General features: G+C 35.8%; 1 protein-coding gene across 5 annotated transcripts in view; it reads left to right on the forward strand.

Moving 5' to 3' along the window:
- Positions 1–27,764, forward strand: part of HIVEP1 (HIVEP zinc finger 1) — a 155,061-nt gene that overhangs the window by 66,515 nt on the left and 60,782 nt on the right. For all 5 annotated transcript variants that reach the window (XM_007973677.3, XM_007973679.3, XM_007973678.3 and 2 more), the window contains one exon: positions 12,834–12,887. In XM_007973677.3, coding sequence (XP_007971868.1) covers positions 12,834–12,887 — 54 coding nt within the window. The remainder of the gene's footprint in view (positions 1–12,833; positions 12,888–27,764) is intronic.

Below are 27,764 nucleotides of genomic sequence, written 5' to 3' on the forward strand. Positions count from 1 at the left end.
GCAGAAGGGAGTAAACCCACTCCCGCAAGCCTTTTTTATATCAGCATAGGTCCATCATGAGGGTGGAGCCCACATGACCTAAACACCTCCCAGCAGGCCCTGCCTCCCGTGCTGTTGCATTATGGGTTAAGTTTCCAACACCTGCATTTTGGAGGGGACAAAAATGTCCAGACCACAGCAGATAGCCGTACTGGTTCAATAGGTAGTGAGTGAATGTGTCTGCCAAATTTGTGATTGAGGCTGAAGGAAAGAGAATTCTTGTTTCATTTTTAATTAGAATATAGTCAGCTACTTAACGTTACATGAGAGAGGCCTTTTCAGAGTCTCTGTGATGTGAGCATAGATTACCTAGAGTAAGTTTTCCGTAGAGGTGGATCTTTCTGGAGGGATGATGTATATCAAATAGGAAACCAGGGCCCTAAACTACAACTTCCAAAGCCTCAGGAAGAGCCCAGAAACTTCTCTTACTGACAGAGTTTTCTTCCTAAGTGAATTATCTGAAGCATTGTGAACCTGAGTCACACGCAGTGAGGCCTCGATTATAACTGGATTATGTACCAAAATTCAGTTTTAAATCTGTGGTTTGGCGCCAAGACCACATTTGCCCTTAGTAATAATGTGTCATATCAGATTAAGTTTTCAGCATAGCCTGCAAAAGGTGTTTAATTTGAGATGTGCTTAACTTTATTATCAGTGGCAATACAGAACTCATCCTGCTAACGTCATCCCTGGTGGCAATGCCATTGTGTCCAGAGGGATGCTTTATTCAGGGTTACATGCAAGACTCTAGGAGGGTGCTCTCGTGCCATGGGAGCCCGGACAGGACCTCTGAAGTCCTTGGCGTCCTTGTCATAAGTCATCCGCACTTGTCACCTTTCGTAGCAGGTGATGGGGAAGTGAGAGCTTCCTGAAGTAAGGCGCCTTCTCAGGGAATGTGCGAAACTTACAAGGGGAAGATGGGGCTGGAGATCCACCAGTTCAAGGTGCCTACACAGTGATGATAAATCCAGCGGCTGGGGCTGGAAGGTCTTAAGTCTTAGCTGTTTGTTGGGTCTATAGTAGAAAACTGAAGTATCGGTGTTATTATTTATCTCAAATTGACATTTCATTCTGTTGAGAGTTCTAGAAGAAATGTAATGACATTCTTCCCTTTCTCATCTTCTATGCTTCTAAGTCTCCCTCTTCTTACTCAAGAGGGGGTTGGAGAATTATTTTCACTGTTTCTTTTCTGCAACTCCCACATTTTAAATCTTCATCCTTTCCTTTTTCTCTTAGAGAATATGAATGTGTTTGTATCTGTAGTAATTTGAGATCACAGAATGTGATGGAGTACCATTTTGAAAAAGAGGCTCTATCTTGCTTGCTGTTGTATTTCCCCCACAGAGAATTACTGATTCTGGAAAGGATTACAAAAGAAGAGGACATTGTTTAGGTAAGAAGATGGTGAAGAAGAATGCATATGGCAAGTTAATGGGACAGTTGTGAATATTGACTGTAGGATTAATCTCTGACAGGCAGGTCTGTTGATCTCAATACTCCTAGAGAAGGGATGTGAAAGATGCCAAGTAAAGCATTGACTCAGCTATAATAGCTAAAAAACATAGTCACTAATTGACAACTTAGCATTTAAGAACCTCTGAAAGAATAGTCTGGGTGGTGTGTGTTTCTGTTTGACTTGGTCTGCATTGTCAGGCTTGGTGCTGCCCTGTCTTTGTTGCTCAAATCCTCTGTCCCAGTATCAGTAGACCAAGCTTTTTTCAGACTGCGTCTTGTTCCAACAGAACCAGAAATCTGAACTATCAAAAAGGATTTGCCCCAACCCATAATACGGTTCTCACGGTTCCTGGCCTGCAGTGAGCTAAGTGCACGAGGCCCAGGAAGAGGAGTGACTCGGATTTGGAGAGGCGGTCAGAGTTCACTACACTTAGTGGCTTAGTTTCTGTGTTTTTCCCCAGGTAATAGCAGCACCTTGTATCTGAGTCCTTCTTAAAACAACAACAACAACAAACATATGTATGTGTACACACACACACACATACACACACATATATATGTAAACATATATATAGCCTTTTAACATTTATTATAGGGGAAAATGGATGTAATTATTTGCTGACAAGGAATGGGGCAGTGGCCTGCCTGAAAAGCTGGAGGAGCATGCCGGTGAGTTTGTTTTGTTTTGTTTTGTTTTTAAGTCTTTGAGATCCTGGGTCTCTCCCAACCATCTGTAAATCTGCATCCTTAGCCCCAAATTCAGGGTGTGGATGCCTGTGCCCTGCGCGTGTGCGTGTGCATCTGTGAATCCAAACTGGATTAGTAGCCCAGGTTTGGTGGATGCTGGCGTGTAGCCTCTCAGGGTGAGAACGCTGTCTTGTTCTTTGTCTCCCACCATGGTTACGATGACTACCTCCTTCCATTTGCTACATCAGAAATCATCCAGTGGAAAGAGGAAACCAGTGTTGCCATACTCTAATAATTATATCCATCCCACAGTGGGTAACATATTTTGGTGTGATTATTAGAAAACTATATTATTAGAAATATGTATTGGAAAGCTTGTCAATTTTCAACATCTTTATAACAATAGTTGGTATATTTAAATAGTTTTTGTATCTTCAAGCATTAAATTTTCAGCTGGAAAATTATGTTCTAGTTTAGGGCTGATAGTAATCATTATTAGATCTATTTTCGGTTTAATACCTATTAAGAATATAGGCTTTGGCTTTGGATTTTAGAGGTATAATTTAATTAGATGTCCTTAGCCATGAAGTACACATTGAACTTTTCCTTCCTTATCTTCCTCAGTATCCACTAACATCAGCAGCAGCTTTGATAAGGCAGACAGATGCTGCTGCTGCTGCCGCCGCTGGTATTTGATAAAACATGCTTCAAAGAGCTGGCTGATAAGAATTTTCTCCCTTAACTACTTGCATTTTATACAATTTTGAATCTTGACCAGATACTATCTGTAATTTAGAGAACATTGATTCCCAGGGTTGGCTGCATGTTGGAATCACCTAGGAAACTTTTTAAAATGCTGATTTAATTGGTGTGAGGGCAGCCTGAGTATCAAGATTTTTAAGTGACTCATTAAGTGACTCAAATATGCAGCAATTATTTAACAACTCTATGTTATAGAAATTAATACAACAGATTTGATTCTTGTCTATAGAAATGCAAATTGTGCCTGGTGAAGATGCAATTGATTGTTGCCCTGTGGATGTTGCTTATTTTCACATAATTAAGCAAATTTATTTTGACATTCCTGATGGCATCCATCTATCTAATCTATCTATCCATCCATCCATCCATCCATCCATGCATCTATCCATCTATCTCTGTCTGTCTCTGGTCTTTGAATTCTCCTTTGAGTTGTAATGTCTTGTTTTTTCATTAATAAATGAGTTAAATCTTTAAAAAAGTATGCAGCAAAAGTTGGGTTTTACTGTTTTAGGGGATGTTTAAAGGGTCACCAAAAAAGGAGCTAAAAGAGTGGCGCTAAGGGGATCATTCTTGGGCTAAGCTGATTTGACCCCTGTCTAAAGAAGGTGCTTTTGGACTTTTAGCTCAGTCCCTCACCTGGGCTCCTGTGGGCTCTGAAATAGTGTGAGGTTTTGGGAAGGAGTCTTTGACTTTGGGAGTTTGCTTTTATTTTTACTTCTTAGGGAATGTGTGGTCAACCATAAAAGACAGTGGTCTTCCTAGCATCCTCTATGGGTAAAAAGATATTTAGTGTAAGCAGGAACTTCTTTCCCCCACTATGAAAAGTGCAGTTTAAGGGCAGTGGTCTCACACTGTTCTCAGATCAAGGCTGCCAAATGAAACCAGGTGATTGATACATACTGTATGTATAAATAATTAGATATGCTAAGAGACAAAATAATGTAAAATCCTTAGAAGGCTCAGTGTAACACATTTGTTGTGTGTCTATTTACATTTTGTTATTTTCATGGTCTGTTTTGATATCAAGATGGTTTTCATAACGAAGAAACAACGTTTAGTTGATATACGATTTTAAAAGCATAGTGGACCTCCTATCTACTTTTCTCTTTGAACTTTTAAAAGTTTTTTCAGTATCACGATGGAAACATGCTTTCTGAAAAGGATAAGTGAACAATTTTGCAAAGGGCAGACCATAAAAGTGTAGCAAGATGAGGCATTTCACATTTTACATTTTATTATAGAATGTTTTGTTCCTAATCATCTTTGCTATTCCACAGCTCATTATCACACTAGGGTAGACATTGTTCATGTCCATTTAACTTTCATCTCTACTCTATTTTATCCATAACCACTCTGGATCTTCTAAAAACCCTTGAAACATTACCTAGAAATTAATTAAAAACTGCAGCTCCCTCTATCTCTGGGCGCTCCAACTTCCAGCTCCCCCCTCCTATTCAGCCATCTGCGCCTGGTACCTGTGTCACTCTTCACACTGCCTTTCTAGCCTCTATCCCTCCTGTATATTTGGTCTATCAGATGAACTCCTCTCTAGCACCATCATCTCACTGAATTTTCTGTCTTTCCTCCTGGAAATATCCAAACGTGGCATCCCTTCTGCACTTCTTCATCCGAGTTGCCAAGGTTTGTAAGAGTAGATGAAACCACTGTGCAGATTGGAGACACCAAAAATGCATGGATTTCCACATTCACAGATTGCCTAGTTCCTGTTCAGCAATGCTTTTGTCCTCACACTTGGTTGGCTCCTGTGTTCCCATCAGTCACTTTGCCATGTTTTCACTAGTCTCTGTGGCTTCTTACACACTCACTAAACTCCTTTTTCTTTGTAGATAACCATGTCTCTTACCTCAATACAGTGGAGGCAGTTGGATATGAATTGCCTCAAATTCATCCTTTCCACTAGCAGACTTTTCCTTTTACCTCCTTCTATCCTCTTTTCCTTCCCTCTGGCCTTAGAAAACAGCCTTAGGTCTTCCCCTGTTTTAAACCAATGCTCGGCCTGGACTCTTGATGCTCTGCTCTGCTTTCTCCAAAACCTTGCCGTTCCACACCTCTTATTCCTCCTTGTCTTTTCACTCTTCTTTTATTGGCTCCTCCCACTGGGCCTATGAACATCTTGGAAGAACAAAACAAATCAGATAGTCAAAACTACTTTCCTTTGACCCTATGTTTCTCTATCCCCCACTCCTTTGCAGTTCACTGTCTTTATTTTAAGCTCAGGAATTTGTAAGGCAGTTCCACTTTGCTTTCTTCTCTCCCCTCTCCCCTCTGTCCTGTCTTGTCACTTCCTCAGCCCACTTCCCTCCAGGCTTCCCCAAACCCTGCATGCTTTGGGAAACACCACCAGTGGCCTCTAATCGCTCCATTCATAGAAGCTTTTTCAGTCCTTACCTTTTGCATCCTCTACTGATTTTGACATTGAAACGCTGTTCTCTTGACTTCTGTGGCCAAAATACTTTGTTCTCCTAATTTTTTTTTAACCGTGCCTTTTTTGCCTCTTTTTTGAGGTTTCTTTTCCTCTACTTGCTCCTTAAAAGTTAGAACTACCTCCCATTCTGCCTTAATTGGAGAGTAATTAACCCAACAGAACCACTTGTCATAGCTTAAATGTCTACAGTCTGGGGTGTCATTCCTGGAGTATCTGATTCAGTATGTCCTTCTAGAAACCTGCAGTATCATGGCTCTGTTATATTCTGTCATATGCAGGTACCATAATTATATGTAACCATTTCTTAAATATTCATTCATTCAACAAACATTCATTGAGCACCTTCTATATCCCAGGTACTGTCGCTTACTCAGTTTTTGTCTATCATGAGAAGCACTCTGATAGGTAGCGTTTCTTTCACTGTTTTTCATAGTCTCAGTATAGGCCGAATTATTCTATTAAAAGATAGGGTTTTTGAAGATCTTGATACCTGTGGTCAAATTTTTTCATAGAAAGCCCTGTTTTTGCTTCTACCAACTCTAGGCTATGGTTTTAACTACCAGTTATGTAAGAAAGTGGCTCCCGAACTCTTTACCACTAGACTCTGCTCTCTCTAGATTCGTGTATCCAACTGCTTGGAGTTCTCGGTGAACTTGGCTCTTTGCCTTTCCAAACCCTAATGCCCCGCTACCTGAGTGCCCTTTACTCTTTGGATATAGTCACACCATTACTGCATGCCTCAGAATGGCTTATTTACTTCCCTAAGTTCCTGCATGCAGGGTTGTTTATCTTCAAGTATCCTTAGTGCTGGCGCACAGGAGCTAATGAATAGATGCTGAGCACAATGGACTATGTGTATGAATGTTTCCATGTTTTAGGAGTTATTCTGTAGTTTTCCATATGATTGGACCTTTGCAACTTAGAATCTGTAGCCAACATTTTTTAAAAAGATAATTGAGGCCGGGCGCGGTGGCTCAAGCCTGTAATCCCAGCACTTTGGGAGGGCGAGACGGGCGGATCACGAGGTCAGGAGATCGAGACCATCCTGGTGAACACAGTGAAACCTCGTCTCTACTAAAAATACAAAAAAAAAATTAGCTGGGCGAGGTGGTGGGCGCCTGTAGTCCCAGCTACTCGGGAGGCTGAGGCAGGAGAATGGCGTAAACCCGGGAGGCGGAGCTTGCAGTGAGCTGAGATCCGGCCACTGCACTCCAGCCTGGGAGACAGAGCGAGACTCCGTCTCAAAAAAAAAAAAAAAAAAAAAAAAAAAAAAAGATAATTGAGCACATTGTTAGGTTTTATTGAATTTAAATAATACAGTTTATATATATTAAGATACTTATTCATTATAGGTACTTTAGTAATTGGAGAGGATACAAATGGTAAAATGAAAACTGTCTGTTAATGTACTATCCTCAGATATCCAGTTGGGCCTTCTTCGTAAACATATGAATGTATATGTCTGTCAAGGGTGTGTGTGTGTCTGTACATTTCTACACATTCATCTTCATGGCACAAAATGTTTAGAATTGTGTCTTTTTAACATAATATATGTTGAGCATTTTCCATCAATGAATATTTTGTAAAAAATACATTTATTGGCTAAACAATATTCTCCTGTATAGAAATATTTAAGTATTTGTTTAACCAACTCCATACTGCTTTGTATATAGAATTCCTGCCACGTTATTATTAACAAAAATGCTGTAGTAATGTCACAATAGCAATTAATTTATTAGACAACTATGTGTCAAGGGTCTAGTGACCCTCGCACCTATGCGCTATGTTGAGTAAGATACAGTTTAATGTGGAAAGCAAGCAAACAGACTCTAGGAGTTTCGGGGAGATGTCAGGGAAAGCTCCCTGCCAGAGCTGCAGGGAGACAGACAACATGGCTATTGGCTGGTTTCTTTGCTCAGGATATTTGTTAGGCTAACACTTGATTAGTATGAAGAAGAATATCCTTCTCTATGTAATACTGAGGGTTTTTTGAAACATTAAAGGTAGATATGATTTAATCAAATACATTTGGGACAGTATTTAACTTATCTTTACTCCCCTTCCTTGTCCTATTGCTGTGACAAATGATAATATGTTGCTTCTGAATATTGAAATAGCTTTGCTTCCTCTTTTCTGTGAATGTGCTTCTTGATACAGATTGTTAAAGCTGTGTTCGTATGTGGTGTTGGTTTTTCTGCCCCTTTGGCTGGGTTTGGTATCTGAGGCGTGCCAGCTGTATACAATGATGTAGTATGCCTTCTGTGTTATACTGGGCTCCGGAGCAGTTTAGGACAGGCTTTATTCTTTAAAATTGGAAAGAAGTTGGTAATAAAATTATTGGGCCTGGAACCTTTTATAAAAACAAATTCTGTGTAATGCTGTGGCAACGTTCTCAGCTTTATCAGTGCTGGTTATTCTGGTCAAGCTTTCCTCATTCTGGATCAGTTTGGGTAGTTGTAGGTTTTTCTAGGATTTTACTGGTTCATCACAATTTTCAAATTCATTACCACAAAGTTGAGTCTTTGATTTCTTTTTCACTTACTGCAGGCAGTGTTTTTGTTTGAAATACTGCTAGTCTAGACTGTGATTTTCAGCATTATAATAACGTGTCATCTTCCTCAAAGACAGGTAAGTCCAGAAGTATTTGAGATGTGAAACTTGTAGGTTAAAATGGGTTGATTGTAAAGGTGGTTTTACTCAGTTTACTTAATAGTGAAGACTAGGAATAATCTTCACGTACAAGAGCATGTATAAATGATTGTGTGTGCTGGATACAATTTTAATTTTATGCCATTGTCATTTATTTAGTGCTATTGAAATAGCACAGTTCACAGTAAGAGTAAGGTGCTTGCACTGGCATATAATGAGAGGAAGTAGGAATTATGTTTTATGCAGTAGTAAAAATAGTACAGTTACATATGGTGATCTTTTTTCAATCAGATGGTACCTCTTTCAGTAAACAGAGGTGCCTTTTACAGTTCATTAGGATTTACTTCATAACATGTTACCAGTGTGGGTTTTGAAGGCTCAATGAAGAGGGAGGATGCACGGGTGCTAGTGCAAGGCTCTATGGTGCCCAGCAGAACAGCATGAGAGAAGGATGAGCTGATAGAAGTAGGTAAGACATGACTTAAATCTCTTACAGATCTAAGGGAGTAATAGTTGACTCGAGTGCTTTCAGTGTACTGATACAGCTTCCCAAATGTTGACATCATTTATAATGTTAAAGATGATAAAATGCTAGATTCTTAAGTGAAACCACCCAGTGCCAGTTTTCAGTTTGTGTGTAGGTGCTTTTTTCTCTTTTTCTTTCCAGAATGCAGATTCTGTGTCACTTGGCAGGTTATTGTCTTGTCAGTGTGTATATGATCAGTAAACCACTCAGCTCCATCTAATTGCCATTATTACTAGCGATCATGAGCTAGGCAGCTCTGGAGAAACAAGGTTCTGTGCACGACGTTCACTGGTGGTACAGAGGAGACAGTGATGGGCTCTGGACAAGGGTGTTAGGGAATTTTGCCCAGAGAAGCCCCATCTTGAAAGGATGCCCTGCAGAGAAGAGATAGTGTGGGAGGTGCCTTCAGGGAAGAGGACAGAGTGGCTGTTAAGTCCTAGGGTCTGATTGAGCCTGGACTTCACTGTGCCTGATCTTGAAGAGAGAACGGAAGTGGCAAAGGGCAAAGAGGTAACTAGATCACAAAGAACCTCGTTAACCACACAGGGGAGTTTGAGCCTTATTTACCACCGAATTGATATTAAAATAATTGTAAGGATACACTAAAGTAGGAGCCCCTCTGTGGGAGAGCCTTCGTCCCTGTAACTCTTCACATTAGACCTGACACAGAGCAGGTGTTCAATACAGTAAAAACACAGCATTCATTGAACCAAATCCTAACAACTTAGTGGGCTGGTCCTCCAACCTGTGATGCATTAGAGCCCAAGGCTCTTGGGGAATGAGAGTCAGGCTTCTGAGATGCTGAGGAAGACCCTCCCCACACACACTTTAGCATAGACTGAAGAATGGTCAGAGAGCAAGGGGTTACTATAAATCCTTATTTGAAAGTTGTTTAATTTTTAGAAGTGATTTGTTTTTAATTCAGTCTTCTAGAACCCCTAAAGAAAGATTATTATTTCTTAAGGGCTCTAGGACTTTTTCCTTTTGTTCAGCGGTTTCAGATTATGTTTCACTAATAAAGAGACTTCTTTTATGATTATTTGGGAATGATGAAAATGAGATATTTTTGGAATCACTTTCTTACACAAAATTTTTAATTTAAGGTGTCATACAAGATAGTTCTTATAGCCTTTATCATTAACAGTTTCTGTGTTTTAAAGAAGAAAGAAAAACTTTAAAAATGTATACATTTTTAGTAGTTGCAGAGCAAAAATGTAGTCTATACTATTAGTTACTTCTCTTCTAGCCTATTGCTGTTTTAGCCACTGGCCTTTCTGGATCTTAGAGATTACGGATCCATTCATGTGTTTGCTGGGATCTTTTTTCCAAGTTATGGCTCCTCCAAGTATATTTAATGTAAAAACTGAATGAATTAACATTACATGTTAATTTAAATACAGTAATAACTCATTATAGTAAGAATGCATATTATTGTCTTCAGATTTACTGATGTGGTATGAGTATTCTTTTTGTCTGTATATCTACTTTTGTTTTTAGGTAACAGCAACAGAGAAACTATTGTTTATTTCTCAATGTGTAGTTCTTTGTGAAATCGTTAACCCAGATCCCAGTGATGGTGGGGAGGGCATGTTGGGGGATGTCTCAGAATCTAAGGTACCATTTTTTTCCCTTTGCTCCCCTCCCCCAAATCAAGACTTACGGTGAGAGATGTGATTGCTGGCAAGTGTTACCCTTGGTAAAGGTTTGGCAAAAAGGATGTGTTGAAAACTGCCTCCTATATTGATGAACTTAAAGCTGTAGATTCACAGTGTAGCAGGGAGCCCTGAAATTAATGTAGTTGTGAAAGGGGCAGGATTTTTCATTTTTAATAGGGAATTACATGTATGTATAATATGTATGCATGTATGGTATTAGTTGAAACGTAAAACTATATTTTTTCTCTGTCATGGTGAAAAAATATAAGTAACGCTTTACATATCAGTAAACTGTCTTGTATGAATCAATTAAGAGCGTGTAGTAAATGACTACTTTCTTTGTAATTTTGGAGTCTTTTTAAAAACACATCATATTTACCAGGAGAATTATAAAAACACACTAAATATAAACAGGAATTTTAATAAAACTTGCCCAAAGCAAAAGCTTTTATAATGGCTGTTACAAGCTAATTGGAGATTGTTTACCTATTGATCTGGAGCTATAGGTAGAAGCATTTGAGGAAGTACTTATTATATTTATTGTAGTAGATGTCCTAAATTAGTAGTCTGAATTTATATACTGTTATTATCAAGATAAAAGGTAACTTGATTGAAAATTTTAAAAACGGAGGCTAGTATTTTGTAAGCAAATATAAACTGGTTATTTTTGTAAGAGTTTTGTTATGTTGAAGTGCAAACAGAAAGTGGCCAAACTTCAATTACTTAATAACAGCTATTCTGTAAGTATTTGTTAATCATGAGTTTTTGTTGCTTTAAGCCACAACTGATTCTATTAAGAAGAGTTTTTATTATATAATGCAAAATTATGTGCACATAAACTATTAAGCACAGTTGTTACTACTGTGAATATATAATACATACATATTATTTATGATTCTTAAGTTTGGGTGAATTACTGGCATAAAAATAATAGTGCTTTGGTAATAAAAGTCCTTTTACGTGTTTTTCAAGTACTATATATTATGTGATTTGTGTATTATTTATAGTTTGAAAATCTACAGGTAATTCATGTATTTCATATTTTAAAAGTGGGCCTTAGCCTTTTGTTACTTATACTGTGTTAATTTAGATTTCATGCAAGCATTCCATATTTTTCTCTTTGAAGCAAAACTACCACTGAACGCAGGATCCAGTTTCCGTGTTTAATGTGTGTTTTTTTCCAGGGCTATTTTCAACTTTGCTCATCGTTTCGTGAGCAGTAACTTTAAGTTTGTAAATCAGAAAAATTGTGTTATTCCAAAAATTGCCTGTACTACTCTCAAATTATATTCTGGATCTGATAATTCGCAGGAAGCAAATAAGACATTGCTGTGGGCGAAACATTTATCAGGATGAAAATTTAGTTTTTTTTGACTATTGTTGAGAGGTAATGTCTCATATTTCAAACTAGCTTGCTTCCTTTGTTCTTTTCTCCCACTTTGCCTTGGCAGGTTGGATCAATATGCAATCGAAGGAGTTTTCATCTGTAAATAGAAGGTTCTCTGAATTTCCTGGCCTTTCTGGCAAGATAGGGAGAGAGGCAGGTAGATCGGAGTTTGAAGGGCCCATGGTGTGCGGTATCTGCCTTTTATTTATTTGGGGTAGGATACCATATTGGAGGTTACATCTTCCATGGCCAGTGAGCAGTGGTAGGGTCAGCATTGGAGACAATTTCTGAGGCTGATGCATTTATCTAAATTGTGCTTACACATTTGGGATATCTGGAATGTGACATAATTATCAGTGTTGTCTTCAGTTCAGTACAAAATAGTACCCTGGGAATTTGTTACTTTTACCATTTTGATAAGTATCTAGACCAGTGTGTTAAATTTGGAATCGATTACCGCCCATGGCATGAAGTATGTATATCCTTATAAAATTTAAATTAATTATTATTGAAATAGAACATGCACATATTTACAAAATCCAGTTGTGCCCAGAGACCCAGGTCAAAGAACAGCAGGAGCGAGGCACTGCTCCCAACTCTCTTAGTTATTACTCCTGGGTTACATCTGTCTGACAAAACTGTGCACGTGTAGCAGTTCTGCAGTCAGTTGTATATAGTACCTCTTTAATGCAGTACTCTGCCCTCATACTTCATAGATGCTGTCAGCTCTATGCTGCCAGCAAGGGATAGACACTTCCTGCCATGCCACATTTCAGCTCATCCTCGCCTCTGTTTTTCCATCCTTTTCTGTCTTCTGCCTTAGGTCTTAGCTTTGCTCAATCTGGTCGTTTCTAAACTAGTAGACATTTGTTATATCTCTAAAATCCCTATTAGGTACTTTGAATGTAAAGATAGTATTATTTTTAGATACTTTTATTAGATGACTAAACTTTTAAAGCTGTAGTTCAGTATCTAAAGTGTACTAATTATTTGCATTATGAAAACATTTTTTAATTGGAAATAGTCCTTGTGACTAAGAAATTATTAAAATTATAAATTTAAAAGGGAATATATCCTTCAATAGTTTATACACGTCTGTATCATAATTTATTCAACACATATTTATTACTGTATATCTGACACTATTTAAAAGTAGTGTGTTTGTTTTACCGTATTCTTATTTATCTCAGGTAAATTGATTTATAAATTTTTCTCTGTTTTTCTTAGACAAAATTGAAGAAGCACAAAAAGAACTTAATGGGGCAGAAGTTTCAAAAAAAGGTAAATTAAAATAAGCTTGAATGTAAACTTTATTCTTGCAGTGATGCCTATACATGTACCTCATAAATATAGCCTTATGAAATAAATCAATATAGACATATCACAAAATCAGAAATCCCCTTGAAGTTATTGATACTTAACGTTTTGTGGACTTTGCTTTAGGAAACATTTTGGCCACATAGCACTTTCTATAACTGTTTCCCACATATTAATGTATGACTGGTAGAAGTGTGAAAGGTTATTGCAACTCTGTTGAGAGTCCTGTTTGTGAGACTGTCCTGTAGCAATGAAAGTGCCAATATAAGGAACACAGTTGGCTGTGTCCATGCATGTGTGTTCATGTGTGTATTCGTGTGATGCAGTTTTCTGTTTTTGTAGTGACAAAAACCTAAGACAACTAAAACAGCCTGAATGCCAGTCAGTGGAAGAATAGTTGAATAATTTGTAGTATACTCATATTTTGGGATATCATGCAGCTTTGAAAAAATGTTAATTACTTTAGTTGATGGTGATGACTTATCAAATAAGAAAAACAACATTGTAATGTAGCATGTAAAATATCTTATTTTTTGGTGAAAACTAACAAAGTCAAGTGTGTATACAAGTATCTATGTGTATGTATGTATATATACACACACAGAGGCATCTATGAGATTGGACAATGTTGGAAAGGATTTATACACAGAAATGTGTGTAATAGTGGGAAGAGGAGCAAGGGAAGATGACCCACTCATTTATATGCCTTTGCATTATTTCGCTAGTTACAATGGGTATAATTTTATATTAAAATTAAAAACTTGAAAGGAAAAAATTGGTTTTCACCATAGAAAACACTGATTATCTTTCCAAGTAATATGAGAAAATAGATGTGATGCAGAAGAGCACGTAGGGATGGTCACATAGTGAGGTGCATAGCGTTTAAACACTCTCTGTTAATGAGCAACATTGATTATGTGCTTTTAATGTTGTGGGAGAATTAAGTTCTCTTTATGACATTTGTATTCCATGATTTATTATTTATTTTGCCTTGTTTATATCTTCGAGTTACAGCCGACTATTTTGACAGAGTAATTTAGCTAAATAGGATTCCAGTTGAAAGTCTTTTTACAAAAAATAGCTTTTAAATCTAGTTAGTCTACTGAGTAGGTGTCTGTAGGGGAAATAATTTCTTGCCATGCCAGTTCTCCATCTCTTGGACCAGCCTGTGAAGCCTCCAAGATGGTTTGGGGTTGGTCTTACATTTATGGGGTACTGTATAGCACCCCTCATGTCTTCCTCCTCCTCACCCCACACTCCTTCCGTGGACCCTCTGGAAGGGCCATGTATTTCTGACCCTCTAATGACTTTCTTGCAGAAAAGCAAGGATAGAAAGAGTACAGATGTCTCCATGGCCATGTTGTCCCTTTGAAGGGCTGACTGACTTTAACGCATAAGGCGTTTAAGGCACTTGGGTTATAAGAGGCTGTACTTTTAAAGTTTTGTCTATAGCCAGCCTTTTTTTTTTTTTTTTTTTTTTTTTTACATCTAGTCGTGGTTTAGAGCTGCTTCAATTAGCAAAGTAAATGTGAGCTTGTCTTCCTTTTCCTTGTTACTTCTTTGGCAAGAGTTTTCAGAGCAGTGAACTAAATGCCTGATAGGAAGGAGGAAATGAAACAAAGGTTCTAGAAAGAGAAATTGGATAATGAGGTTCAGAATAATGGATTGGGCTACAGTTGGCAGGCTACACTTATTTAAGAGCTAGGATGAATACCAAGTGAGCATTGTTCTGTGCAGTTCACTGCATAGAATTACTACTTGGCTTTCATTTTTATACAGAAATTAAAAATAAAATAGTTTTCCCTTTCAAATATAAGTAAGAAATAATATCAGTTTCTCTTTAACAACGTGAAAAGTCTGAGTAACAGTGGTGTTGAGATTTTTCAAACCTTTTCTTGCTGTTACCTATTTTATTTTAAAGGATATTCATTTCTTTCATCAAAGAATATGCTTTAAAATATAGTCATTCGTTTTAGATTATGGTAGGTCATCTATAATAGATCTCTTTTTCATTGTTTTTCTGATGTACTTTGGGTTTTTTCCCCCTGTAAGTTTAGCCACATTGGCTTTTAAAAAAATTTATTTTTAAACACTGCTTATAGTTCTAATGCTTTGTCTCCATTGAAGGTTCTGTGGTTTTTAACTTATTCGAGGCTCTTTCTCCCTTTCTCTCTTTTTTGTAATTATTAGGACAAGTAACTAATTTATTTTCAGAAGCATCTAGCATAGTAGTAGGCTCTTAAAAGCAACTTCCTCATTAATAGATTAAAAAAGACATTTCCTCCTGTATTTTAATAATTTAAGGAGGATTAAATCTGTTTAGTGTAGTATGGAAATAAAGAAACTGACTTTGCCTATCATACACCAATAGAATAAAGAAATGCACTGAATTATGTTAATGTACTTATTTTATTCTTTTTTTCTTTTGAATGAAAATCAGATGACTTTAATTTGATTTATTTTTATTTTAATCAATTTGGGGGTAGATACAAGGATGCAACATTCACACAAGTCTCCATAATGTCATTATGTTTTTCCTTACAGTGCTATCTCCAGATTCATAACACGCATTGTGCTTGACACTATTTTTAAAATTATTGAGTGGGATTTAAATGAAATAGTGACTGTCACAGATGTGGTAATGGAATATGAATAAAATTAACTGGGAAGAAATAAATAGATCGATTAGGAGAGCTTTTATGGCTTTCTCAAGCTTTAATTTTAATACTCTAAGTTGTTGTCTTATAATGTTTGACACATATACATTAATATGTAATATATGTAGCATATTAAATTACAAAGCGTAAGAAAGACATGGTAGTCTTTGATTCTCACACTCAATTTAAGAATGGAAATGTTGCCATTACCATTGTATCCACCCACATGCTGATGATCAATTCATCCCATTGTCTCTTCTGTAGAGGTTTTACTGTCCTTAGTTTTGTGTTAATCATTTCAGTCCTTTTAAAAAGCAATTATGTCATATAAATATGTATCTCCAAACAATATATTTTCTAGTTGTGCCTGAATTTGAACTTTTAAATGAAACGATATTGTACTTAGTCTTCTGCAGCTTTTTTCACTTAACATTGTTCCTGAGATTCACCCATGCCGTTGCACATAGCTGTTACTTTTCATTATTGTAATAATATTGCACTGTATGAAATTGTTGGCCCATTCTTCTGTTGATAGATTTAAGTTATTTCCACCTTTTTTGCTATCATAAACAATGCAGGTATGAATATTTTTATATCCTAGTGCCTATGTGAGTTTTCTAGAGCATATATAGGGAATGAGCATATAATGCTCAGCTCTGCAAAATGATGCTGTTGTTTTCCAGAGTTTTTTGGGGGAATCTTTTTGCATTCCCACCATCAGTGTCCAAGAATTGATCTTGTACTATCAAGTGCAAGGTATTTTTAGTCTTTTATTCTTTTTCTAATTGAATAGATGTTAAATCCTCTTTTATTCTGCTTTTGTTTTTGTTTCCCTGATTACTAATGTTAAAAGAAAAACTTAAGACACAAAAAGTTTAACGGATTTTATTTAAACAAAGAATTATTCATGAATCAGGCATCATTCAGAACCAGAAGAGGTTCAGAGAGCTCTGCTGAGCAGTGTGAGCAGCAAGCTTGTATAGGCTGAACACGGAAGCAAAGTGAGAAGTCACCTGATTGGCTGCAGCTAGGCATCTGCCTTCTTTAGGTAGGGCGTGATGAAGTGTTTGCTGTATTGGGGCATGATCTGATCAGTTGACTGCCTGCAAAGTAGCGATTTGTTACAAAAAAATACTCTAAATTAGGTTTCTGTTTGTTTGCACACTAAATTAGGTTGCAGTTTGTTAGGTCATAACTCAAGGTAAGGAGGCAGCCTCAGGCAAATGGCCTCCTGCTTATTTAATTTAAGGATGTCAAACATGTCTTCATTTGTATTCCCCCTTACTGAAATGCTTGCTAGTATCATTTTTCCCTTTTGTAAAAATTGAGTTGTCCTTTTCTTAATATATTTTGAATAACTATCTTTATTCATTTTATGTGCTTTATTTTTCAGATTTATTTTTTACTTTGTTTAAAGTGCCTTCTATTCACTAAAGCGAATGGAAGCTCTTGATTTTAATATTGTCAACCTATTAATTTCTTGCTTTTGTGATTCATTTTTTTTGTATTTTTGTCTGTCTTAAATTTTCTCTACCACAAGGTCTTAAGTATATATATATTTTTCTGTATTTTCTTCTAAAAGACTTCCACATTTCAGATTAAAAACCCATCTGGAGTTTGTTTTTTTTTTTAAAAATATACTTAGTTTTTTAATGTAGTGTAAGTTAGGATTCAAGCTTCTTTTTTTTCTCAAGTGGATAACCATTGCTAATATTGTTAAACGTCCCTGAAACATTTAGTATGTTTTCTTTTTACTGTTTCATGTTAATTTTTCATTTTTGTGTGGGTTTGTTTCTAAGCTCTCTGTTCTGTTCTGTGAATTTGTGTGCCCATGTTTTAATATCACAGTATGTTAATTATTTGCCACTTTATTGTCTTGATATACAGTGTGCAGTAACCAGTGTACACTGTATACAGTACAGCAGATTCCTTGTGTTATTTGGCTTCAGAACTGTTTTGCCTATAGTTCTTTGCTCATCTATTGGAATTTTACAATCAGGTTTTTAAAAAGCTTGTTGGAATTTTGTTTGGGTTTGATTGAATTCAGGGCAAACTGAATTCAAATTTGATTGAATTCAAATTTGATTGAATTCAGAGTTTTCAGGCCTCCTATTCAAAAAAGATTGTATATTTCTGATACTTGTGTTTTCTTTAGTGTTTTGTCATTTTTCTCCATATGAATCTTTAATTTTTTTTGCTCTATTTCTTAGAATTTAGTGTTTTCCTCATTTTTTGATTTTTTCTTTTGTAAAATGGTTTTCTAGCTCCTGGCAAATAAAAATGCAATATATTTTTGAATAATTATTTTATATCCAGCTATTTGGCTGGATTCTCATTCATTATGAAAATTGCTGGTGTTTTCAGATTTTCTTGTCATATCAACTGGGAATAAAGAAAGTGTGTTTCTTGATTTTGAAATCATTGTTTCTTTTATTTTTTTTTTTTTATCTTGTTCAGTCAGCTCCAGTAAAATTGGTATCTTAGACTTGTTCTTGATTGTAAAGGAAATGCTTCTAATTTTTTGCCATTAAAGTGTTCGCTATCTTTTTTTTGTGGGAAGAGAGTCTGTATATTTTTTAGTTGCTTAAAGGTGTTATCTTCTATTTTTTGTTGAAATTATTTTTAAAAATCATAAATTGATTTTTATTTTTATCACATTTTGTTTCTATGTAAAGATGATCTTACTATGTCCTTCATTCTTTCATTCTGATGTTTAAAAGTGACTTACATATCTTTAAACCAATTTGGTCATGATGTTTAATCTTAATCACTGCGAGATTTGATTTGTTAATATTTTATTGAAGAATTTTGAGTCCATGTTCAAGGCATTGGTTTATATTTTTATTATTTTTTATAATTTTCTCTGCCTGATTTTGTTTTAAGGTTGTGCTAGTTTGATTGGATGATTCAAGGGCTATATGCTTCTGATTCCCATGGAGCTGTTTGTTTGATATTGGAATTGTACCTTTGTAGGCAAGTCTTACAACATATTTTGACTTTTGGGAGGGACTGCAGGGTAGACTTTTAACTCCCAATTCAGTGTACTTAACAGTAAGGATTATCCAAACATTCTATTTTCTCTTCAGTTTTAGGAAGTTGTGTTTTTCTTATAATTTATCCATCTTATCTAAACAGTCACATCTATTGGCAAAAAATCATTCATAGTATTTTCTTGCTCTCTTTCATTTCTGCTGTGTGTGTAGTTATGTCTGTTTTTTATTGCTTCTGTCATTCATTTGTGACTCTCCTTGCTTTCTTGATAAGAGTTGCCAGTTTTCTGTTTTACTTTATTTTTATTTTGCCAGCATCTGGTTTTCATGATACTTTCTTGCTTCATCCTTTTTAGTTTCATTAAATTTTGTTCTTTTTTATCTTTTCCTGTCTTTTTTTTTAGGTTTGTTATGTTACTCAAATTTCTTAACTTGGAATGCTCATTCATTTTTAAACCTTTATTCTGCTCTATTGGCATCACTTAAAGCTGTTAATTTCCTTGTAAGTATTGCTTAGATGTATCATACACAATTTTGTATTTGTTAGTTTCATTCTTTTCTATGCTGGTTTCTTCTCTGACCACCCCCCTACCCCAAATCGTGTTTGATTTTTTTTCTTCCACATAGGTGAGGATATTACTATTTTTTAGTAATTTCTCACTTAATTGCATTGTGTTGTTAATTGTTTTATAAAACCATTTAGGATATCCAAAATTATTTCTTCTCTGTTTCTGAATATCGTGTAATCAAAATTTTCTGAGAATGTGATATAAAAGTACTCATAGATTTTATGTTAGAAACTGAGCATTTTTTAAGTAAATTAATCATTTTGCCATGATGAAAAAGCTGAAGTTGAAAAATGTTAAATAACTTAATCCAAGGGAGTGCAACCAGAAAGTACATGAGGAAAATGAAGCCCATGGCTTGGACTGTGCTATTCTGATACTATTCCCTGGTATAACTAGGTAAGATCTGTGTTAAAGTGATAGTTGAATTTCTGGTACAGTTTTATTTCTGTTCCAAGTTACCCTTGTGAATGGGATTATGATAGCAGTCACCTACAGAAACGTTATGATCCAGGATAAAATAGTTAGGATTCAGACAATGGCCATAGAGAAAGGTGGAGACTTTAGGTCAGCCTGCATTATGATTTTTTAAACATTATTTTCTGTCTCACAATAAGAACCTACAATTGCCACTATCATTACCAGTAATTTCTTTTCAGCAGCAGTGGTATCACTCTTACATTATATACTTCAGCCCCAGAACATTTTTATTTTTTAAATAATTTCTGTATCACCATCTATGTAAGAGTAAGAGAGCCTATATATAGGTAGTTTATATGGGTTAAGAAATATAGTAAGGAAATCTGTTCTAGTATGAATGATATTCATATTTGCTCTGAAAAATCAGTTGATACGTGGGATTTTTGTTAACATAGGCATGATTTATTTCCTGAAATATGCTTCGCTTATCTGGGGAAGCTTGAGGGAAGTTAGGTTCCTGTGTAAAACGAGACTAAGTCAGAAGTGAGAGTGGCATTCCACTGGATCATGAACTCTATAATGTGTCAGTAAAGATGCTAGTTTCTTACCTACATTTCTACATTAAAAAATGAATATTTGTATTCATTTTATAATGATATTATTACAAAATTTTAATTTTTTGGAAGATAATGTGAATGAGTTTCCAAGGGGTGAAAAATGGTGACTCTCATTAAAAAAATTTTTTTAATTACCACATACAACTTTTTTTAAGACGAAGGCTAATTTCAAATAAATATTTTATGTTAATAAGGGCATGCTTTATTGCCAGTGACGCTCTTCCTTAAACATTCTGCTGAGTATAATTAAGAAAATACAAGAGCATATCCTTGTAATTAGGGATGACAAAGTCCTTCCTATGTAATAGCGAAATTTAGGTAGTGTAGTAGAAAAGTTGGACAGATTTTATTAAATTAAAATGAAGAATGTCAGTACCATAAAAGATAAGATGAAAATGTTTTAAAACTGGGAGAACATTTGTACAATAAAACAAAACTTGATAGGCTTACCTTAGAAGGGTATTGACAGTTCACAAAATGAAAGCTCATGTAGATATGGCCAGAGGAAAGGCTAGTGTAGTATTTTTGTGAGATGTCTGAATGATAGAGTATTTTTAAAGGGATGCAGTTTTATTATTTTAATATTATATTGATATTAACTAGTTTATTTTTTATCCAGTTGTGGTCCTTGGGTTTCTTAATTATTAGGAAATAATATATTTTCATGAACATGTTTAATAGAGGTTTATTTTAAATAACAATATTTGTAGATCCTAGTCTCTTAATGTTAAATGCCCTAATGTTAAATGCCCTATCATGTTTTTTCCTTGTACCTCTCGTTGATTTATTTAGTGAATTGTTGTGATGCACCAGCCATTTTTCTTTTTTTCCCGCCCTGAGAAATAGATAGGAAAGAAAGTCTGAACCTTAAAGGAGCCCGCAAGCTTTAATCCAGCTCTTTCCCAAATCATTGTAAATCCTGAACTGGTAGAGCAAAAATTCATGAGTAGACTGGGAGCAGTGCCTAACAAATTTCCCTTAGGAAAACAGCAACAGATTTTTTTATTTTTTAGAAAAGAAAGTTATCTCCTTTTTTTACTATTAAAATTTCACATTTAAATATTCATATCTTCTGAAATATTCTCTTAGTGTAACAGACAGTGAATGCTGTGAGCTTGACTTACAGGGAAATTAGTATTGTTTTAATAATTTGTGTCATTTATTTAAGTTAAAGGTATCATGTGTTAACCATGTCAATATTTTGAGAAATTTAAAAATCCCAAATCCCAAGAGATCATTGCCTTTCAGATAGACTGCCAACTTTATGAAAGATGATTTGCATGATGACATAAACAAAGCATTTTGTAGTACATTAATGTAAAATAAATGTCTTCAAATATCCTGTCCTTACTGTGTTTAAGTTCAAACATTGCTCCTTTTGAAATATGAAAGCAAAAATTCTCAGTATTTCCTAACAGTGTTACTCATCACGGTCTATTGAGCCATTTATTAGAGACTTAAATAGCTAACCTGATTTTAATTTTATAGGATGATTCATAGAAAGACTCACATTCTTGTGCATACTTAATAGCATATTTCATTGACTTCAAAATGCTATTGATTGCAAGATGCACAATGATTTTATGCATCCTTTAGCAAGGAGAAAAGTCACTGCCAATTAAGTTATGACACAGTGCTCTTATAATTGATTAGAAGATGCATCCTGATTTTAGAGGGATTAAAGTGTTTTTTAAAATTTGTCTTCCATTGTATTAAATACATATTTATCTCCACTGGTACATTTTTTGACAAGAAAGATAAAGTAATTAAGATAATGGCATATGGATTTGAGCTGCTTTGACAGCATCCCTGAGGACTGTGAAAAACAAAGGATTGAAATTATCCTAGAGGCTCATTTGCGGATTCATGGAAGAGTGGTATGGGGAGAAAACCCCAGGTTTTGTTTGTTTCACTTTGCTTCTTAGGTGATTGACTTCATGCCGTATGTCTCAGTATTTTCTATATAAATAATGCCACGGGGTGACTCATAAGGATAATATGTATTGCTGTTCATCTATTTAGGCTTTTCCCCAGGTTTGCTACTGTATTCTCTATATAAGACTAAAAAGAAAGAAAGAGGTAAGCTTGTATATATTTTGCCTACATAGAGATTTGTTCTTTTTCTCATGTTTCCTCAGAGAAGAGAGCAGACATGTTGCATAAACCTGAAGAATATAATTTGAGGGCAGAAATAGTAAAAAATAAAAGTGAGAGAAGGCAGATAAATTGAAGGCAGATAAAGAACTAGGAGGAAGTCTAGAAAATGAATTTTAAAAAATGAAAAAACAAAGCATAGAAATAACAAAGTATCATTTAACCAAAAGTATGGGGTTCTTTTATTGCTTCACTATGCAAAGGGTATTTTGTGGAGCTGTGCTACACACAGGAAATTTATCAGACTTTGAAGGATGTAGCTTAGAATTTTTCCCTGACCACCAAGCAATGGGGTGTAAAATTATTTTATTTAAGAAAAGAGTTGGAAGTAGCAAATGAGATTCTGTGGATGAGTGGGGAAGGGCAAGAAGAGGACTTAAAAGCATCGCAGTGAAAACAAATGTATGTAGTAACATTTATGCATGGCCTGATCTGCAGTGGGAGGTGGACTACGGGAGCCCGAGGGACGCTTTGGGAGTCCAGCCCACTGTGAAGGAGCAGGAGCCGGAGGGAAATGTCACTGAGTTTTTGGCCTGGAGGAGTGTGTTTATTTCAGCAGGCCCACCCCACATCATGTAGTTAGCAATTTAGTCACCGTTTAGCATGACCCTCATATGTGAAGAAAAAACGTGGTAACATAGATGCAACTCACTGCTCCGCACCCTCACCCCCTCACCTCTACCTGGGGTCTCCTCACATTTTCCCCTGTACAGTTTTGACCACAGTCATAGTGCAGCGCTTACTACAGTTCTTAGTGCATGCAGTAGGCATTTGACAAACATTTATTGCATCAAGGATGATGGATGGTAGAGGTGTCAGAAAGGATGGATTCCTTTACTTAACAGGCAGGATTTGTAAACAATGTGTTATTATTTGCTTGCTTTGATTTCTTAAGTGTGGTTAGATATGTAATCTAGATTGCTTTTCTGAAGTAAATTGTTTCTTTTGTCATATTAAATTATCTAATGCAGTGATGTATACAAACAGTTTGTGTATGTCACTGTCATAAAAATAAAAGGTTCCTTCTTTAACAGCTCCTAATGAATCGTTTCTTATGACTTCATTGAATCAGGAAGACTAAGACTACTCTCAGTGTAGTTATTTTGTAATATAACATCTTTGTAAACCTGGTGGGAGGTTGTGATAGTGTGAAGAACTGAGGATTCCAGGTTTCTGGTGTTAACACTACAAACTACAACTCAAACGTCCTGGTGGTAGAAATGTTAATCAAGGGGAGTTCACATTTCCCGTTCTGTTAATAGACAGTATTGCCCGGGATTTAACCTTTTGTTGCTGATGTAGGGTCAGTTGGAGTGCTAGTGAACTAGCTGGGACAGGCTTAGAGGGGTTGGCTAGGGAGAGAGTTAACAATTTATAGCATTTTTTAAAGTGGTAAAAATACTCCCCACCATGGATGATTTCAACCTACCAAATGGTTGCGGCTTGCAAAATTCCTGAGTATTTATTTAGTAGTGGAGTGGTCCATAGCACACATTGCTTGGAGAAATCATTATCATACTATATTCTTGTGGATTCAACTACTGTGTACTGTCGTAAGAGACAGACATGACACTGACTGGACACTAATCCTAAGTTTAAAGATCCTAGAACTTTCTTAGAAAAATCAATGAAGTCTTTGGAATCTTTCTCATGAAGGTGAGGCAAGAGGGTATAAATCCGAAAGACTCAGGGGAGAGAAATGTGACTACTATTCTGTAAACCTAGTGTTTTAGTTGAAGGCTGAATCAACCTTCTACTAAGTGATTTTCTTAAACCTGTAAAAATAGCATCAGAATACAGGGTGAGTATCCCTAATCTGAAAATCTGAAATCTAAAATGCTTCAAAATTTGAAACCTTTTGAGCACTAGTATGATGCTCAAAAGAAATGCTCATTGGAGCATTTCGGATTTCAGATTTTCAGAGTAGGGATGCTCAGCCAGCAAGTATAATGCAAGTATTCCAAAATCTGAAAAAAATCAGAAATCCAAAACACTTCTGGTCCCAAGCATTTTGGATGAGAGATAGTATGTACTTGGTTTTCTCATCAGCGTCAGTTATCTTGTTAGCAACATTCAGGTTTGTCTTTCAGCTTTCTGCTACTTTTGTACAAACCATGCTATACAACATTAGAGCAAGTTATAAAAATAGAAAATGTATTTATTTCATGACACTTCACATCAGTTGTCACTTTTCTATTACCTTTTGTGCTAACCCAGCTATATCATAGCCAAAGAGGACCTGTGTTGAGTTACAAAATTGTTCTTACCACTTTCTGTGAAGTGCTTGTCAGGAGTCAGGCAAAGTGCTTATTGAAAAGACAAATAAGAAGGTTAATACAACAAATACTCTAAGTATATACTTGGTTTTCTTCTCTTAGTGGCTTGTTTAAAAGACATAGTTATGTTAAGTAATGATAACAGTGTATTTTTGAACTGTAACATTTATAAGTATAATATGTATATAATAGTAATAACACAAAAGGAGGAAAAAGGAAAATAGAGCTATGTAGGCATAATGTTGCCACATCTCACTGGAATTAAGTTAATATAAATCTAAAGAGACTCTGAAGATGTGAGGTAAGTCCTAGAGCTACTACAAAGGAAATAATAAAAAATCTCTATAAGTGAAAAAATCATTAAAGAAATTAAATATTACATGTGAAAATATTCACTTAATGTAAAAGAAGACATTAAAGGAGAAGTAGAGGAACAACAACAAAAAAAAGACACAAGACATGCAGAAACAAAAAGTGAAATTGCAGGCATAAATTCAGCTATGTCAATAATGTCAATAACGTGAATGGGTTAAACAGTCCAATCAAAGGCAGAGATTGTCAGACCAGATTAAAGAAACAAGATCTGACTGCACTGTCTGCACTGGCACTCACTTTAGATCCAAGACACAAATATATTGGAAGTGAAAGGATAGGAAAAGATATATCATTCAAATAACAAGCATAAGAAAGCTGGAGTGGCTATGTTAATATCAAAAGGGACTTTAAAATAAAAAAGTGTTACTAGAGGTAAAGAGACATTTTCTAATGATGAAAGTGTCAATTCATCAGGAAGGTATAACAGTTACAAACATGTATCCACCTGACAACAGAGCCTCAAAATACATGAAGCAAAAACTCATAAAAATGAAGGGAGAAACAGACAATTCAACGATAACAGTTGGAGACTTCATTACCCCACTTTTAATAATGGATGGAATCTTCTAGACAGAACATCAGCAAGGAAATGGAAGACTTGACTGCCAACACTGTAAGCCAAGTAGACCTAAATACTCCACCCAAAAACAACAGAATACACATTATTCTTCAGATACATGGCATATTCTTCAGGATAGACCATCACCTAAGCCGTAAAACAGTTGATCATTAAATCAGACAGGATTGAAATAATATAGTTTGCTCCAACTGCCATGGAATGAAATTAGAAATCAATAACAGAAAAGTGTACTGATGTGAAAAAATTCTTCCAGTCCCACATTGTCCCTAAGAGGAGGAGAAATGTCAGTCAGCAAAGCAGAACTTCTGTTGTACAAATGACACCAAGGCTTTCCAGACAAGTAGACTAGGAACGTTGCTGTCATACTGATAACAGGTAATTCTGCATTTGAATCCCTCTACATGAGGAAACTAGCAAAGAGAACTGCCTCTGGAAATATTTTCTTTGAAACAAAAATACAGCTTGACATACAACTACAATTCCTCCAAAAAAAAACCTCAAAGTAAAAAGCATCTTTTTAAGTATCAAGCAAGAAGCAGATTATTTGAAGATAGAGAAATACATTTGATCTCATTTTCTTAAGGTAGACTCAGAGCATGTTCAGAGCTGAAACTTGGCCGGGTGCGGTGGCTTACGCCTGTAATCCCAGCACTTTGGGAGGCTGAGGTGGGCGGATCACGAGGTCAGGAGATCGAGACCATCCTGGCTAACACGGCGAAACCCCATCTCTACTAAAAAATACAAAAAAAATAAAAAAATAAAAAAACTAGCTGGGCGAGATGGCGGGCGCCTGTAGTCCCAGCTGCTCGGGAAGGCTGAGGCAGGAGAATGGCATAAACCCGGGAGGCGGAGCTTGCAGTGAGCCGAGATCGCGCCACTGCACTCCAGCCTGGGCAACAGAGCGAGACTCCGTCTCAAAAAAAAAAAAAAAAAAAAAAAAAGAGCTGAAACTTTTAGTACAGAAATATACTTGTGACTCAGTGTTTTTATGTTGTCAGTTCTTAAGGACATACTTATAAAATGATTATTTTGGTTTTTTGTGTTCATTTTATTTTAATAGTGTTCAGTATACTTTAAATATTTTGTATTTTAATAATTAGAATAATAGCTTTTTAAAGAAAGTTATTGTAAACCATCAAATAAAATGTATGTTTTTGAGTTTTTTTTTATCAGAAGGGTATTAAACGTTTGGTTTCACTGAAGCTAAAATACCAGTGTTAATCCCGGCGCTTTAGTATGATAGAAATATACATGCTGAAAAAGTGGTGTAGCCATTTTGTCCTAGTATTGCAATTGCACCCAGCGATGGTGTTGATGATGTAATAATGATAATAATAATCATATCAACAGAAGCAATAATGATGAACTAAAATGGAAGTTCTGGGCACAATGCCAATCTGTCTGCATGCATTATCTCAAATCTCACAACCCCGTGAGGTGCCAATATCTGTGTTTTGCAGATAATGAAGGCTCAATAATAGAACTTACCCAAGGTCACATAGCTAAAGCGGCAGAGCCAGAACCTAGACCCTGGCTTCCCTGTCTTCACAGTTCACCAGAGGACATACGTGAACAATGATGATTTGGAGAAAAATTGAGCGGAAGTGGTAACTCACTGCAAAAGTCCAGGATAGTTTCTAGTTTAGACAGCTGCATGAATGACTGTGTCACACATGGAGACTTACTATTTTTTTTTTTTTAATCTATCTGGACTTAACTGTATTAGGCAGCTGTTGTTATATTTAATATTATGGAACATTTAATATATGTTACTTGAAAGTTTTGAGTGTTTTTGAGGGAAGGGGAAAGTATTGTGTAGGTCCTCAATAGTGTATTCTTACTTTCTTCCTCAGAGACCTATTCAAGTTTTTGCTTTCTTGGGCCAATTTTGTTTATAATTTAAGTTAAATTTTATGTGTTATTCAAGTTGTCTAAATAAATTAAATTAGAATACAATATTCTCATAATTTTAAAGTTTCTTTTAGTTTTCCATTTGTGCAAGTTTGTTGTGACAAATTCTTTCAAGTGTCATTTACTAGGAAAGGTCTTTCACTTTCATTCTTGGAAAATATTCTTGCTGGGTTTGGAAGCATAGAAGTCTAGCATGGCATTTTATTTTCTTGAGTACATTGTTGGTGTAGAGGTGTCAGTCTATTGCTTCTTTGAAGGTAATCTAGCTTTTAAAAATTATCAGTAATTTTTAAAA

Source organism: Chlorocebus sabaeus, chromosome 17 (genome assembly GCF_047675955.1).
Source record: "Chlorocebus sabaeus isolate Y175 chromosome 17, mChlSab1.0.hap1, whole genome shotgun sequence".
Classification (NCBI taxonomy): Eukaryota; Metazoa; Chordata; class Mammalia; order Primates; family Cercopithecidae; genus Chlorocebus; species Chlorocebus sabaeus.